We start from the raw sequence: 12,754 nt of genomic DNA on the forward strand, positions 1-12,754 counted from the left end.
TACTGTCTTCCTCCCTGCACGGCCGACCTATCACAGCGTATTACTGCTCCTTGCTGAACCTGGTTCTGCAGTTACTTCCTGTTAAAAGGAAGTTCTCCTTCCCACAGTCACCAAGGGAGTTGTTTTTTGTATTATTGCAGAGTTGTTAGTTTACAAAAGCACATTGAAGCAACCGTGGTTGTAATTTGGTGCTATATAAATAAAACTGAATTGAATTAGATTAAATTTAAAACACACTGTCTTTTATGAAATTAGCTTGACCATATATAGAATGCTAACAAACGTAAACATATCAGCACCTACCAGAAAAGTTGTAAATTATCTGCTTTTCTGCTCTACCTGAGCACTCATCATTCACACAAACAATTCTTTCTATTCTTTTTCTACACAAGTGTTTTTGATCAAACATTCACACTCTGATGGATGCATTGATGAGCAACTATAGGTTAGTATCTTGACCAAGGATATTTGGCATACAGACTGGGAGCAGCCAGGGATCAAACTACCAACCTTGCGATCAATAGCCGGCCTGTGAGTTTATTCTGTAACAGAAGAGTTTTCTTTGCTTGTGTAAATGTACCTGAAACAGCCTCTCAAAACAGCCCTTCTTCACAGCCTCAGAAGGCAGCACGTAGGACAGTTCAGTGTTGGAGTCGGACACCAGCAGGCAGGAAGCCACAAACTGACGAATAAACTGGGTGACCTGAACTTCTGAGCAAGGTGACAGAGAGGAGGACGGAGACAGGCTGGGCTGGCCTTAGCATTGAAAGAAAAAACACAAAACATGAAGACTTTTGGTTTTTTGCATGGTGGTGGTGGTGGTGGTGGTGGGTTGGTGGTGGGTTGGTGGGTGGGTGGGGCACATGTTTGTTGTAGTAATAAACAGGATAGGTCATATTTGCATAGCATAATGCTCTTCTAGTTGTGTGGTTTTGTTTTGCCTTTCTATTAAAAGCTCTGCTTCTAACATCTTTCTGCTGTGTGTAGTTCAACTGCACACATACACTGAATAAAATGAATATAATTTATGAGGTGCTCCTTTGACTGAACTCTTACCTCATAAATTATTATATTATAATCAGATTATTGATATGAATACTGATGTACATTTGTGATTAGCATATCAGAACACCGTGCCAGTAAGTATTTTCTACTGTAATTCACCAAAATATAGAAAAAGGTTGTCCTTCCACCTGAGATGACATCTTATGTCAAATAAAACCAATAAAATGCCAAATGTACAAATCGTATAATAGACAAACAATGTATACAGTGTATATGATTGCACTTCTGTGTATACCAGTGCATGCATGCATTAACAAATCATGACCATATGTATCATTAAGGGGCTCTGCTAGAATTCTTAGTGTAAATCTGCAAATGCTCTGTAGCCTGACAGCATCACAGGTGCAGGAAATAAAAACACTATCACACACACACACACCTCGGCCTTCGCTCTGCTTTTTGACCAGTGTCAGCTTGTATCCATCTCCATAAGTGCTCTTGAGAAAGAGTGGGGAGCCGCAGCATTTGAGTTTCCCATGTGAGATGATGGCAATGCGATCTCCCAGAAGGTCTGCTTCATCCATGTGGTGGGTAGACAGCAGAATTGTGCGGCCTAAGGCAGAGGAGCCACACACATATGTAGGAGGTGGTTTGGGTTACATTTACCAAACAGGACATCAAAAAAAGGATAGAGAGTGCCTCTGCAACAATATTCTGAAAACTGAACACAGACGAGATTTTTTCTCACATGCATACAAGAAATACGAACAGACTGAAGAACATTTAAATATCTTTGGTGAGGATTAAATCCCTGGATTGATGTCATGTCTCGTAGTCTGAAAATTCTGGACTCCAAAGAGAACTTTGAAAAAAGATTCCCCAAAAGCAAGGCACTCTGCACGGGACCTAGGAGTCACTCACCTTGTTTGTACTTGAGAATGAGATCCCAGATGGCTCGGCGGGCATAGGGGTCCACCCCTGCGGTTGGTTCGTCTAGGATGACGGCTCTGGAACCACCAACAAAGGCAATGGCGACAGACAACTTTCTCTTCATCCCACCAGACAATGTCTGCACCAAGCTGTGACGCTTATTGGACAACTCCAGGTCAACAATCATCCTGGACACACACACACAGAGAGCAAAGCACTTTGCAGCTTGTTGTGTTCTGTTGATTGGTTTTCAGGGAGGACTGAGACTGGTTGAGTGAAAAGTTGTGAGGTTATTTCCATTAGCAAGTTAAACCCTACTGAGTCCCAAACAACTAAACAGCATTAAGCCTGTGCTGATGACCAGGCTGCCTTTATGTATGCACAGTTTGAATTTCCATAAGGGTTCAAGATAGGCTCTTTATCTTACAATAGAAGGTGCCTCGGGGCAACCGTTGTTGTAATTTGGCGCTACATGAATAAAACTGAATTGAATAAAAGCAGCTGACTTGTACTCACTTGTCCATCTCCTTGCAGATGTCTTCTTCAGCCATGCCTTTGAGTCTAGAGTAGAACCAAAGATGCTCCTCCACACTCAGCTTGTCAAACAGGACGTTGTGCTGTGGACACATCCCGAGGTTCTGTCGAATACGCTCCATCTCAGTGCGGATATCGTGGCCATAAATGGTGGCAGAGCCAGATGTGGGCGGGAACAATCCTGTCAGGATCGACCTATGAACGTACAGTTTAGATTACAGGTCACAGTGATACATTAAACAGGATTTGTTGCTTAAATGTTGTTTGGTCCAATATATCTTAGTGATGAATAACTTTAAAAATATCATTTTTTTATATTCTTCCTTTTTTTTGGTTTGTGTATAGCTACAGCAGGCTGAACATTTAAGAACAGATAATGGATTTTTATGTTTCATTAAATAAAAGTCTTATAAAACCTGCATGTCTCTGTGTGATCTAAAACAACATGCAAGAGTAAATTGTAGTTGAAGTCTCCAAAAAAACAAATACAAAGAAGGGTACAGGTCAGAGTGCCGTAGCTGCAGAATAAAAACCATTACTGCATGTTGCACACTGCCTCTCACATTGTAGTGGTCTTCCCAGCTCCATTGTGTCCCAAGAAGGAAACCACCTGGTTTTCATGGAGGTTGAGGCTCAGTTTGTTCAGGGCCAGTTTACTGCCTGTCTTGTACACCTTGGTCAGTTTGTCTATACACACCACCAGGGGAAGGTGGTTGGGCTCCTCCTCTATCCCACGGATCTCCTCTGGAGTTGGAATGACACAGAAGAAAAAGCAGTGTGAACAAAATCTGAATCATTTATAAAAATATAGATTTAAAAAGTGTTTTCTCTATCATTAATTCCACTTCTTTTGTTAAAAGCACTAAGAGGAAGACGAAATAGTAAAGGAGGGGCAAATAATCACGTCTGCAACAGGGAGAGACCCTGTGGTCTGTTCATGGAGATTTGAACTCAGCACTATTAATCACTCGGGACCAATAAGGAAATAAAAGGGGTGTAGCTTGATGTCATTTTGAACTGAACTGTCTCATGTGTCACATTGGAATCTTGAAATTCTGGTCAAACATGCAAACTTGGAAAGGTTCCTTTGTAAGGAAATAATAATATTTAATATTATTATAATATTATGGATGGTTAAATAATATTTATCCCTTTACTAAAGTTTAGGATGGTGTGTATTACAGTGTTTTTAAGCTGATTGACAGAATATGAGAATCTTGTCCTCGAGCACCATATTGTTGGTCTTTACCATTCCTCCGGTGGTCCATCGCACAAGCCTGATCCTCCTCCATCACACTCAGCCTGGCAGCTCCACCTCCGCACCAAGGCCAGTCCCAGGTCTCGACACGGCCACTGCCAGACCAGTAGGACCTCTGCAGTGGGAAGTACCATGGGCGTGGCAGCCCATACATTCCTAATGGAGAGGGAAAAACAATTTTAATCTAATCAACAGAAGATTCCTAAATAAAGTTTGTTGGGAGAAAATCAGAGAGAGCAAGGATTTCACACCTGGATGCACAGCCTCTATGTACCAGGTCAGCACACCGTACACTCCAGCATCAATGATGAGCATCATCATGGAGAGGCCGAGGTTAAAGTCATCGCCTTCTACAGGTGACTGGCTTATGGTCTGCCACTGAATGCCAACACCTGCTACCTCGTATAGAGCAAAATACTTGGAACCAAGGCCAAAAGCTGTGGTAGACATCAGAGACTACAAGAGAAGGAAACAATTTGGATTATCTGATTTCAAAGAACAACAGATAAAGAACATTTTACCAACGCACCACAAATTCAAAGAGTTTTTATTGGTGAAAAAGGAAAAAATGTAAAATGCCTTACAGCAATGCATTTCTCGAAGGCAGTGATCTTGTCGTGAGCCACCTCCTCCCTAATGGCCACATACATATAGGGCACATAGCTGAGGAAATAGATGATTCCTCCGCAGGCAGAAGCCAGCTTAGCCTTGGAGTAGATTACTGACACCAGGAAACTGGAAAAAAGTTACGCTTCATTTGTTTCATGACATATTCCACACGTCACAAGTTTTTAAAAACACAATGAGATATGCAGCAAAATCACTAAATATAAAGACAAGGTTCACAATTTCACAAAAATAATCATCACTCTGTGCAATGTTCACTAACATTGAAACTCAAGACACCAGTTTTTCCATATCTGGCAGAAACCTCCAGCACTGAACGAAAAAAAGCCATTGATAACCAAAAGTCATGACCACGAGGCTGACTATAAAATCCTCTTACATTGAAATATTGGCAGCTTAGTATCCATCCATCCATCCATCCATGAATAACCATGTCACAAGGACAGCAGCCTAACAAGAGAAACCCAGACCTAACTCACCCCAGAAACCTCGTCTAGGAAACACTGAGGGATTCTCAGGCTATGGGAGGGACATTTCTCCAGCGTTCCCTGGGTCTCCTCCAGGTAGGACTACATTGCAAAAATGGCCCCAATCGGTCAATCTTTTGCTTCCATCACAGACGCCAAGATACTTAGATTCCTCCACTTGGGACAGCAACTTTTCCCTGGTGGGCACAGCACCTTTTTGCAGTAATCCAACTGGGCGCCCAGTCAGTCTACATGTAGCGCCAAAACACAACACCTACATACAAGGTCTTAAATAATCAGGCCCCATCTTATCTTAATGACCTTGTAGTACCATATCACCCCATTAGAGCACTTCGCTCTCACACTGCAGGCCTACTTGTTGTTCCTAGAGTATTTAAAAGTAGAATGGGAGGCAGAGCCTTCAGTTTTCAGGCCCCTCTTCTGTGGAACCAGCTTCCAGTTTGGATTCAGGAGACAGACACTATCTCTACTTTTAAGATTAGGCTTAAAACTTTCCTTTTTGCTAAAGCATATAGTTAGGGCTGTACCAGGTGACCCTGAATCCTCCCTTAGTTATGCTGCAATAGGTGTAGGCTGCTGGCAGATTCCCATGATGCACTGGGCGTTTCTTCTTCACTCACCTTTCTCACTCCTCTCTGCATTTAGTTATTAGTTATTATTAATCTCTGGCTCTCTTCCATACCATGTTTTCATCCTGTCTTCCTCCCCTCACCCCCATTGAGTAGCAGCAGATGTGAGTTCCTCCCTGAGCCTTGGTCTGATGGAGGTTTCTTCCTATTAATAGGGAGTTTTTCCTTCCCGCTGTCACCAAAGCACTTACTCACAGGGTTCATCTAATTTTGGGGGTTTTCTGTTTTCTTTGTATTATTGTAGGTGCACCTTATAATATAAAACGCCTTGAGGCAACTGTTGTTGTGATTTGGTGCTGTTTAAATAAAACTGAATAGAAGATTTGGAGGGTGAAGGTCTCCAGTGCTAATCGGAGCGATCCCCAAACAGGGAGAGTGGCTCCAGCAGATCCCAGGAACAACACCCGAGATCTCTGTCCAGAAGAGCGCAGTCCTAGGAACAGCAAAGATACTGCACAGGACCCTCAAGCTCCCAGGGCTCTGGTAGAGGACCCGAGGATAAAGACTGCTCGCAGGAAGAATGGGCATTTTATTTGGTATATGGTAATAAAGTTACTTCAGGTAATGAAGTAACTCCTTGGTAGAGTTTGCATGCATCTCATCCTGGCATTATGTCTGTAAACACGATGCCTCAAAAAGTTCTGAATCAATTAAAATGAAACGTTGAGTGGGTGGAGAGTTTATATTCAGTCATGTGTATTGTCAACAAGTAGAAAGTACCTCATAAATATTTAAATAGCATTTCACATTTGACAACTGACCTCTTCTTCAAGGTCAACTAAACACTAGTGTTAAATGTGTTATGAATGCTACACAAGTACTCTCTACATAAATAAGTAATAAAATAGTATAAGTGGGTTTCAACAGGACAAATAACAAAAGCCTGCACTCTTCATGCACTGCAAACTTCTTAAAGTATTTTTAAAAGAATAAAGTAAAAATAATATATGCATATTATAATCTTATTCCCTAAAACCTAAAGAGTAAGCTGCCTTGGTGGAGGTTTGCACTCAGAGTGCTGCTTGTTACTAATGAAAACACTGCCAGGTTTACATATGTTAAAATTCATTACCCCTTATGTTTAAGTGAAAATGGCCAGACAATATCAAACAACATTTGATTGCAGATTCACTGTGGGAAGGAATTTCTTAATCTTAAGATATCAAACTGCTGTCAGAATTAAAAATTAAATTATGCTTTATCCACTGTATCGATGAATGCTAACTGACAATTTCCTAATTTTTTTCAACGTGTGTATACATTTGATTTTTCTAGTCTTTAAATGCACCATGATTTACAAGTCATATTCACATAGCATTTCAGTTCATAAATTCAGCAGACTCATGCACACCAGTAGATATGTTGGATGTCTGGGCAAAACTGACCTTTCAGCCTGTGGTGAGAGTTTCCCCTTCCTATTCTAGTGTCTGAACTGTACTAAACATTAGCTGTTAAGCTGTGGACACTGAGGCATTGAGCCAGAAGAGAGGAATTTATAAAGTCTTACCAGAACATGATAGTAGCCACAGCATAAATGGTAAGGAACAGCCAGATGATGAAGGGATCGCTGTGGAGCAACACCCTTCCATACTTTAAAATGGCTGTGAGAGCAGTGACAGAGATGGACAGCTGCACAAAGCCCGTGATGAACCACGCCACCCAGTGGACTGCATTGTTCAGACCCATCATCTTCATCACCTGACAGAGTGAAACTCTGGTTACTTGCAAGTATGTACAGTAGTGTGAAAAAGTCTTTGCCCCTTATATAACAAAAGTAAACAGAAAATGCAGTTTCTAAATGAAAGTATTTATTAAAAACCCCAAACCTACACGGCCCTGTGTGAAAAAGTGATTGTCCCCTAAACCTGGTTGGCCCTTAGCAGCAACAACTGCACTCAAGTGTTTGTGATAACTGTCAATGAGTGTTTTACACTCCGTGGAGGAATATTGGCTCATCTTTGCAGAATTGTTGTAATTCAGCCACACTGGAGGGTTTTTGAGCATCTCAATCTGAGGTCAGGACTTTGACCATGTCAGAGTCTTCATTTTGTGTTTCTTAGGTCATCCACAGGCGGACTTGTTGCTGTGTTTTGAATCATTGTCCTGCTGAAGCGTGCTTCAGCTTGAGGTCACAAACAGATGGCCAGACATTTTCCTACTGGATGTTTTGGTAGACGGCAGAAATCCTGTTTCCATTTACCACCGCAAGTCTTCAGGTCCTGACACAGAAAAACAGGGGTAACTCTGGCTGGTCGGCTCCTCCTCGGAAGGTTCACCACTATTCTGTGTTTCCAGCATTTGTGGTTCTCTGGAGTCCCACAACTTTAGAAATGGCTTTCTGACCTTTTCCAGACTGAGAAACTTCCATTGTTCAGTCACTCATTGTTTCACTCACATCCTTATTTTTTAATGATAAATTTGGAAAATTTGTGAAAGTGAATTTTGTGAAGTAATGGGAGTGGTAGTATTTTTCCCCATGTTTACCCACTCACACACACCTGCAGCACTTTGAGGTTTTTTAAGGTGACACACACAGAGTTCAGGATTATGTCCAAGTATATTCCAGTATATTCTACATATTTCCACTGGTGGATTTTGGTTTTGGGTCCTGACTTATGCTGCAGGCATCGTTTGCTTCACAACAAAGCAAATAAAGAAAGTCATCTGTCTTTCATCATCATAATCAGTCTGCACAGTGTTTTTGCAGGAGGAAAGTGATGATGAGTCCCTGACTGATGAGAGAAACAGCAGAACAGTCAGTTAGTCTTTTTTTTATTAACCTATATAACCTATATAAGATGAAATAAAACTTCTTATGTTTTAAAAGTACTTTTACACTGTTTTATAGATGAGAATTTAATTTTACTTCCATTCAACAAGTTAACATATAACATTTATTTGTTGTAAGGTGTTAATCAATGTAAAAAAAACATAATCTTATTAAAAAAGTGAAAATGTAAAAAGTGGCTTGCACAAAATCAAGTTTATCCAAGCAGAATTTGGACCCATGTTTGTGTTGTATTTGTAAGGCTGGCGTGGTCAGCAGTATCAAAGTGATGGCACGCCTGAGAGGAGACAACAACACCGTGGAACAATGTTGTCATGGATTTCGAAGCAACACTGCTTTTCACCAACAGAGGAACACAAAGGAGTCACACAGCTGCGTACACACAGGGAGCAATTCACTCGTGACTTGTTGCAGCTGGTTTCTCGTGCACAGTTTATTCCCCTGGTCTTGGTGAGAGGTAACAGGCAGGGTGAGTATCCTTGTGTTCCCTCAGCTTGCTGCTTGTATGACGGGTTTCTACCAGAGGAGGAGAAAGTCGCTTCATCTTGGATCTGCTCAGTAAGTAAGTAAGTAAGTAAAACTTTATTTATATAGCACCTTTCAAGATAAAAATCACAAAGTGCTTCACAGAAGCTAAAACCTAAAAATAAAAATCAACCAAAAGCAAGTTTAAAAAGATGAGTTTTTAGCTGTTTTTTTTTTTTTAGCTGTTTTTTGCTCAGGAAATAGATTCTGACCGGACAGGAAAGTTTGTCCGCTGGTCAGACTTCAGATCCAGGAGGAACAGTGCAGTTATCGTCCTAGTTGCAGACACTGGACCAGCTCTTTATCTTCTTATCTATTTGAGGGTGGGTGTGGACGTGGAGACATTCAATCATGTCCCTCAGGTACATGAGTGCTTGGGGCCATTACTGAAAGCCATTCCATCACTGTCCAGCTGTTGTGAGACACTGGTCCACATTACCAGCAATAAGTTGGACTTGTTTCGGGGGTGTTGACACGCATGAAAAATGCTGCGAGCGATTCTATCACTGAGCTGTACTATATGTTTTTGTAAATACAAGCTCTATATTTCAAATGTTCGTTTAAAGTTTGAATCTTTGTTTTGTTTTAAACACTAATTGTTTGCTCCCATCCCTGATCATCTGTGAGTGAGCACACTGTCATGTGGACCAATCACGATAACAAACACTCACCTCTTTAAGCCTGTGCTCTTTCTCAGCTACAATATGCTGAATCATCATGGCCACTGAGTAAACCCAAGAGATCACCATACACAGAGGCATCATGTGCTCAATCACAAAGAGAAAACTACAAAGAAAACAGCAACACAGGGTATGAGCCGATGATCACAACAGCAGATAGATGTGATGGTGGAGGAACGTATTCATCCAAAATCATCGTCTGTCACATTTAAATGAACTTTTCAAACTGATTAAGACATTCTTTCTACATTACTTTCTAATGATACCTTGCCATTACTTTGTTTATTATTATCACATAAACAGAATCACAATAAATAAAACAAGTACAGTGTTATGTGTTAGTCCATTCCTTACTCGTCTCTGGTGTAGCATGGATAGGGGAACATCTGAACGTAGTTGCCAGGCTCCACCACATCATGCCCCACAAATGTGTTGATGATAGCTCTCTCTATCATATCTGGAAAAGAGAAAAAAAACGTCAAGACAGGGTTTTAATTTCTCTCCAACATGGATGTGTAAATATTTGTATGTCAGCTGATAGTGATGGCTTGGGTAATAAAGGATGTTGTGAGTCAACAGACTGATTTACAAATCAATCAATAATAGATACAATACAGTAGAATTATATAACCTTTATTCTATATTTATGCTTAAACATTTTTCATGGGAAGCGCAGTGACAAAATTGAACATAAATATGGAGAAAGAGTGAGCCAGAACATTATAAAATATAAGGGACTCAATTATACATATATATATATATATATATATATATATATATATATATATATATATATATATATATATATATATATATATATATGTATATATATCCTATCTTCTGCAGGCTTACACATCAGCACGTGACTTGTACTCAGTTATGAATGAGGGTAATAAACAGAGAGGAGCCAAAAGCTCATTCTTTAAACAGGCTGATAAAGTAGAAATATTCTAATAACTTGAACTGTTTCCTTTTAACAGAAACTGCAGTAATAAAAGACCACAGACCAATAAAGGTCTACCACACTAGTAGTGTGACCAGTTTTCATAGGAATGACATCCAATAAAAGTCTATTACAATATCACTCTATGCTATAGAACGATGAGACCCAAGAACATATGAAATGGACCCAGCGGACTTCTACCAGCTGGAGCAGGCACCACTCTCCTTTCTGGAGGAAGAGCTGAGGTGGAAGCCGACTGCCTAATAAACTTGTGAGTCCTGCATTTGGGTCCTCTCCTTCCATTCCCACACACGTGACTGTGAAACATTAATTTGTAGTCATTTTATAATGATCTAACCCTGTCAGAGCCTGTGACCTCTCTTGGCTAAAAACAGCCTTACACTGCCTGGGCTGTCTTCAGACACGTCCATCACTGATTTCATCATTCAACATTCTGTGTCAGATGAGTGGTGTCCCTGCTTTCAGCATAAAATATGATTTGTAGTTAGGAAATGCTTCTTTGTAAGCACGTTCCATCCATCCATCCCCTTCTGCTTATCCAGGTCAGGGTTGCAGGGGTTTGAAACCCATCGCAGCTACCATAGGGCAAGAGGCAAGGTACATCCTGGACAGGTTGCCAGTCTGACACAAGGCAAGGTAACCATGTTACCTTTACTTCATAAAAACAAACGAAACAGTGCACTGATATCAGTGTGCCACCCCTTGGGTCCTGTGCATAAAACCGTTGAACTATATACTGTACAAAAACCACACAAGACTTAGAATTCTCATTTCAATCACAGGGAGTAAAACAAGTCAAATCAAATAATCAAATGCTCAGCACTGGGGAAGTAAGTGAATTTCACTTCCTTACCTTGGATCCAAACAAAGCCATACAGGAAATAGAATTTCCCCCCAGTGTTGGGGCCAGGGCGCCAGTAGGCCCTTCTGATTTCATTGGTCTTCTCCGTTAAGCTGGAATTTTGTCTAATTTTGTACATAACATGTGGTGGAAGGGAGCCATCTTTATTAGTCTGGAAAATCACACCTGGGAAAAACAAAACAAAACATTAGAATGGTATAACAAGCTCAGGACAAGTTTCTTTATGCAAAAAAAATTAATTTTGCATCAAAACTCCGATGTGGGCATTTAATATGCTTCATTTGATTATGAAAGACTCTGTGATTGATATAAAAACAGAAACTTAAAACGGCTGCCTCATCACTGACAGGACAGTGATGAATCCTGACTGACTGCTGGGTGATGGGTGAGTGTCATGGTATCCCCCGCCTGTGACGTGAATGATGCAATAGTAACGCCCCTAAATGACAATTAGGAAAACCTGTGGTAATGTCTTGTGTATCCACCAGGGGGAGCAGTGTGGGGGCACATTTACATTTAACTGACTTGTGTTTCTGACATGAAAGCATAAATTATTATTTCATCGCACTGCTAATGTTCTTATATAAAATGCAAAATCTAAATTTAAACAGGCTCTGATTCTGCATCAATATGTGTGTGTAAGTATACAGTCAACACTATGTTACAAAAACTATTATTAATACATCTGCAAACTTTGTGACATCATGTTGAATGTACAAAAGATCATAACTTAAAAATATGCAGAAGTAATTTTTGCTTGGTGGATTGATCTGTCAAGCCAGAACAAGCCTGTTTAGTTTATTCAGGTCCGTGTAGTCAGAGAAACTGTTTTCAGCACAGAGCTGCGTTTATGAAAACTCCGATATCAGAATTTGTCTGTGAAGGTTCTCATCCAGGTCATGCTGTACTAAGGAGCCTGGGAAGAAAAGCGACTGGATGTCTTTGAGTTCCTTGAAGATGTTTCACCTCTCATCTGAGACGCTTCTTCAGTTCTAAAACCAGTTGGTCTGAAGTAGACTGCTGTGTACTTCAGACCCAGCCACACACTGAGACACAAACTGGTTCATCTCAAAGACAAACTAAACAATGTAGTGTAGCTGTTCAGTGCAGTGAGGAGTGCTCAGACCTCTACACTGAAGACACCAAAGAGCCACTTCATAAACGCACAACATAGAAGAGCCACATCGACAGGACAAGACGCAGCTGCATCTAAAGGTCAAAGGTCACTCTTTGAGGATGCCAGTGTTCACATTTTGGACAGAGAAGACAGATAGTTTGAAAGAGGAGTGAAAGAAGCCATCTATGTTCTCTGTGAATGAAGAGGGCGGGGTTTATGACACCAACTGTCTGCCATCGATAATCCAGTTTGAATCAGAATCAGAATACTTTATTGATCCCTAGGGGAAATTATGTTGGTTACAGTGCTCCAATACAAACAGTAACAAAGACAGACACTAGAAGAAG

General features: G+C 40.7%; 1 protein-coding gene across 1 annotated transcript in view; it reads right to left on the reverse strand.

The window, feature by feature from the left end:
- abca2 (ATP-binding cassette, sub-family A (ABC1), member 2) overlaps nt 1-12,754 on the reverse strand; it is a 167,218-nt gene that overhangs the window by 65,704 nt on the left and 88,760 nt on the right. The window contains exons 14-25 of the mRNA XM_039620969.1: nt 11,282-11,455; nt 9,819-9,921; nt 9,456-9,570; nt 6,979-7,169; nt 4,312-4,462; nt 3,979-4,183; nt 3,719-3,883; nt 3,033-3,213; nt 2,452-2,664; nt 1,927-2,123; nt 1,445-1,618; nt 581-756 (exon numbers count right to left, since the gene is read on the reverse strand). Of these exons, the coding sequence (XP_039476903.1) occupies nt 581-756; nt 1,445-1,618; nt 1,927-2,123; nt 2,452-2,664; nt 3,033-3,213; nt 3,719-3,883; nt 3,979-4,183; nt 4,312-4,462; nt 6,979-7,169; nt 9,456-9,570; nt 9,819-9,921; nt 11,282-11,455 (2,045 nt within the window). The remainder of the gene's footprint in view (nt 1-580; nt 757-1,444; nt 1,619-1,926; nt 2,124-2,451; nt 2,665-3,032; nt 3,214-3,718; nt 3,884-3,978; nt 4,184-4,311; nt 4,463-6,978; nt 7,170-9,455; nt 9,571-9,818; nt 9,922-11,281; nt 11,456-12,754) is intronic.

The sequence above is a fragment of the Oreochromis aureus genome, linkage group 12 (assembly GCF_013358895.1).
Source record: "Oreochromis aureus strain Israel breed Guangdong linkage group 12, ZZ_aureus, whole genome shotgun sequence".
Classification (NCBI taxonomy): domain Eukaryota; kingdom Metazoa; phylum Chordata; class Actinopteri; order Cichliformes; family Cichlidae; genus Oreochromis; species Oreochromis aureus.